The sequence below is a fragment of the Octopus bimaculoides genome, chromosome 23 (assembly GCF_001194135.2).
Source record: "Octopus bimaculoides isolate UCB-OBI-ISO-001 chromosome 23, ASM119413v2, whole genome shotgun sequence".
Taxonomy (NCBI): Eukaryota; Metazoa; Mollusca; class Cephalopoda; order Octopoda; family Octopodidae; genus Octopus; species Octopus bimaculoides.
In genome coordinates this window covers 24,404,115-24,405,503 of record NC_069003.1, presented here as the reverse complement: position 1 = coordinate 24,405,503, position 1,389 = coordinate 24,404,115, and the positions used below count along the sequence as shown (strand labels likewise).

At 34.5% G+C, this 1,389-nt stretch overlaps 1 protein-coding gene across 2 annotated transcripts in view; it reads left to right on the top strand.

Annotated features, from left to right (window-relative positions):
- Positions 1-1,123, top strand: part of LOC128250608 (sortilin-related receptor-like) — a 28,174-nt gene extending 27,051 nt beyond the window's left edge. For both annotated transcript variants that reach the window (XM_052976006.1, XM_052976007.1), the window contains exons 6-7: positions 229-324; positions 974-1,123. In XM_052976006.1, coding sequence (XP_052831966.1) covers positions 229-324; positions 974-1,116 — 239 coding nt within the window. In that variant the 3' untranslated portion in view covers positions 1,117-1,123. The remainder of the gene's footprint in view (positions 1-228; positions 325-973) is intronic.
- The last annotated feature ends 266 nt before the right edge of the window (positions 1,124-1,389 follow it).

Sequence of the window (1,389 nt, the reverse complement as noted above, 5' to 3'; positions counted from 1 at the left end):
TATATATATATATATATATATATATGCATGTATATATGTATGTATGTATGTATGTATCTTATCGTATCTATTCTTGTATGTGTCGCACTATTTTATACTTGATTTTATGTGAAAGTGAGGTACAATTTATACACAAGGGAATATTATATATATGCACACTTACATAAGCTGATACATATGCATATTTCAACGAATTGTTTTAATGCTATACGCGTCTCTTTACTTCAGGCTATTTCCGGTGTAATAATGGAGAGTGTCTTCACAATCGAACGATCTGTGATGGCCAAGCTGATTGCAGTGATTACTCTGACGAATTAAACTGCCGTAAGTAAATAAGGGAACTATTTCTAGCTTTTGTTATAACTTGTTATATGAATGTTGTAACTGTTATATTTCGTAATATATCCTCAGAAGGGGGCAACTTTACTCTATCTATCTATCTATCTATCTATCTATCTATCTATCTATCTATCTATCTATCTATACATACACACATACATATTTACACACACGCACATAATGCATATCGAAATTGTAAGCCATATATATATATATGTATGTACATACACAGAGACAAAAATGCGCACGTGCTCGCACGCACTCGTAAACACGCACACACATATATATATATTTACACACTTAAGTTTTTCTCTACAAATTTCCTATAGAATTTAGAGCCAGCGCTGCAAGTTACGACGTTTCGTAAACGAATACGTCTTTGTAAACAATGCGATCGAAGAGAGAAAACTAGGTAATAGGTGTATATACAAATTTCAAGAATTATTGCTCTTTCATCAGCACCACATCCAACAATCCACGAGCGCATCAATTATCCACAAGTGCATTGCTTAGATACCCTCTAAGTTTAGCGGTGTAAACCAATTTGCGTATAGTATATATGTATAGACACAAGTGTACATGCTGAGACCCCCTTCGGTACCTTTATCATTGTTGTTGTTTGTTTGTTTTGCAGCTTCTCGCTGTAGACATCTTCTGAAGCAGAACACGGGGAACTTGAAATTTCCAAGCGGCCTATACCAGAATAACACAAACTGTTTGTGGACGATCGAAGTTGCGAAGGGAACAAAGATTAAACTAACGGTAAGTATTTACTAATCTGCGCGCGCGCACACACACACATATGTATATATATATATATGTATGTATATATATATATAATACAAAGAATATATATACATGTATACACACATATATGTACATACTTACATCTACATGTGTATATACATGCATATCAGGGTACAGGACGTTAGAACAATAAACTACAGACAACGGAACGAACACATAGGAAAACGGAAAGCCCCTTGGAATATCCCTTCATCAGCTGTCTCTATTCTATCTAGACGTTTCGAAGACCAGATATAGATATAT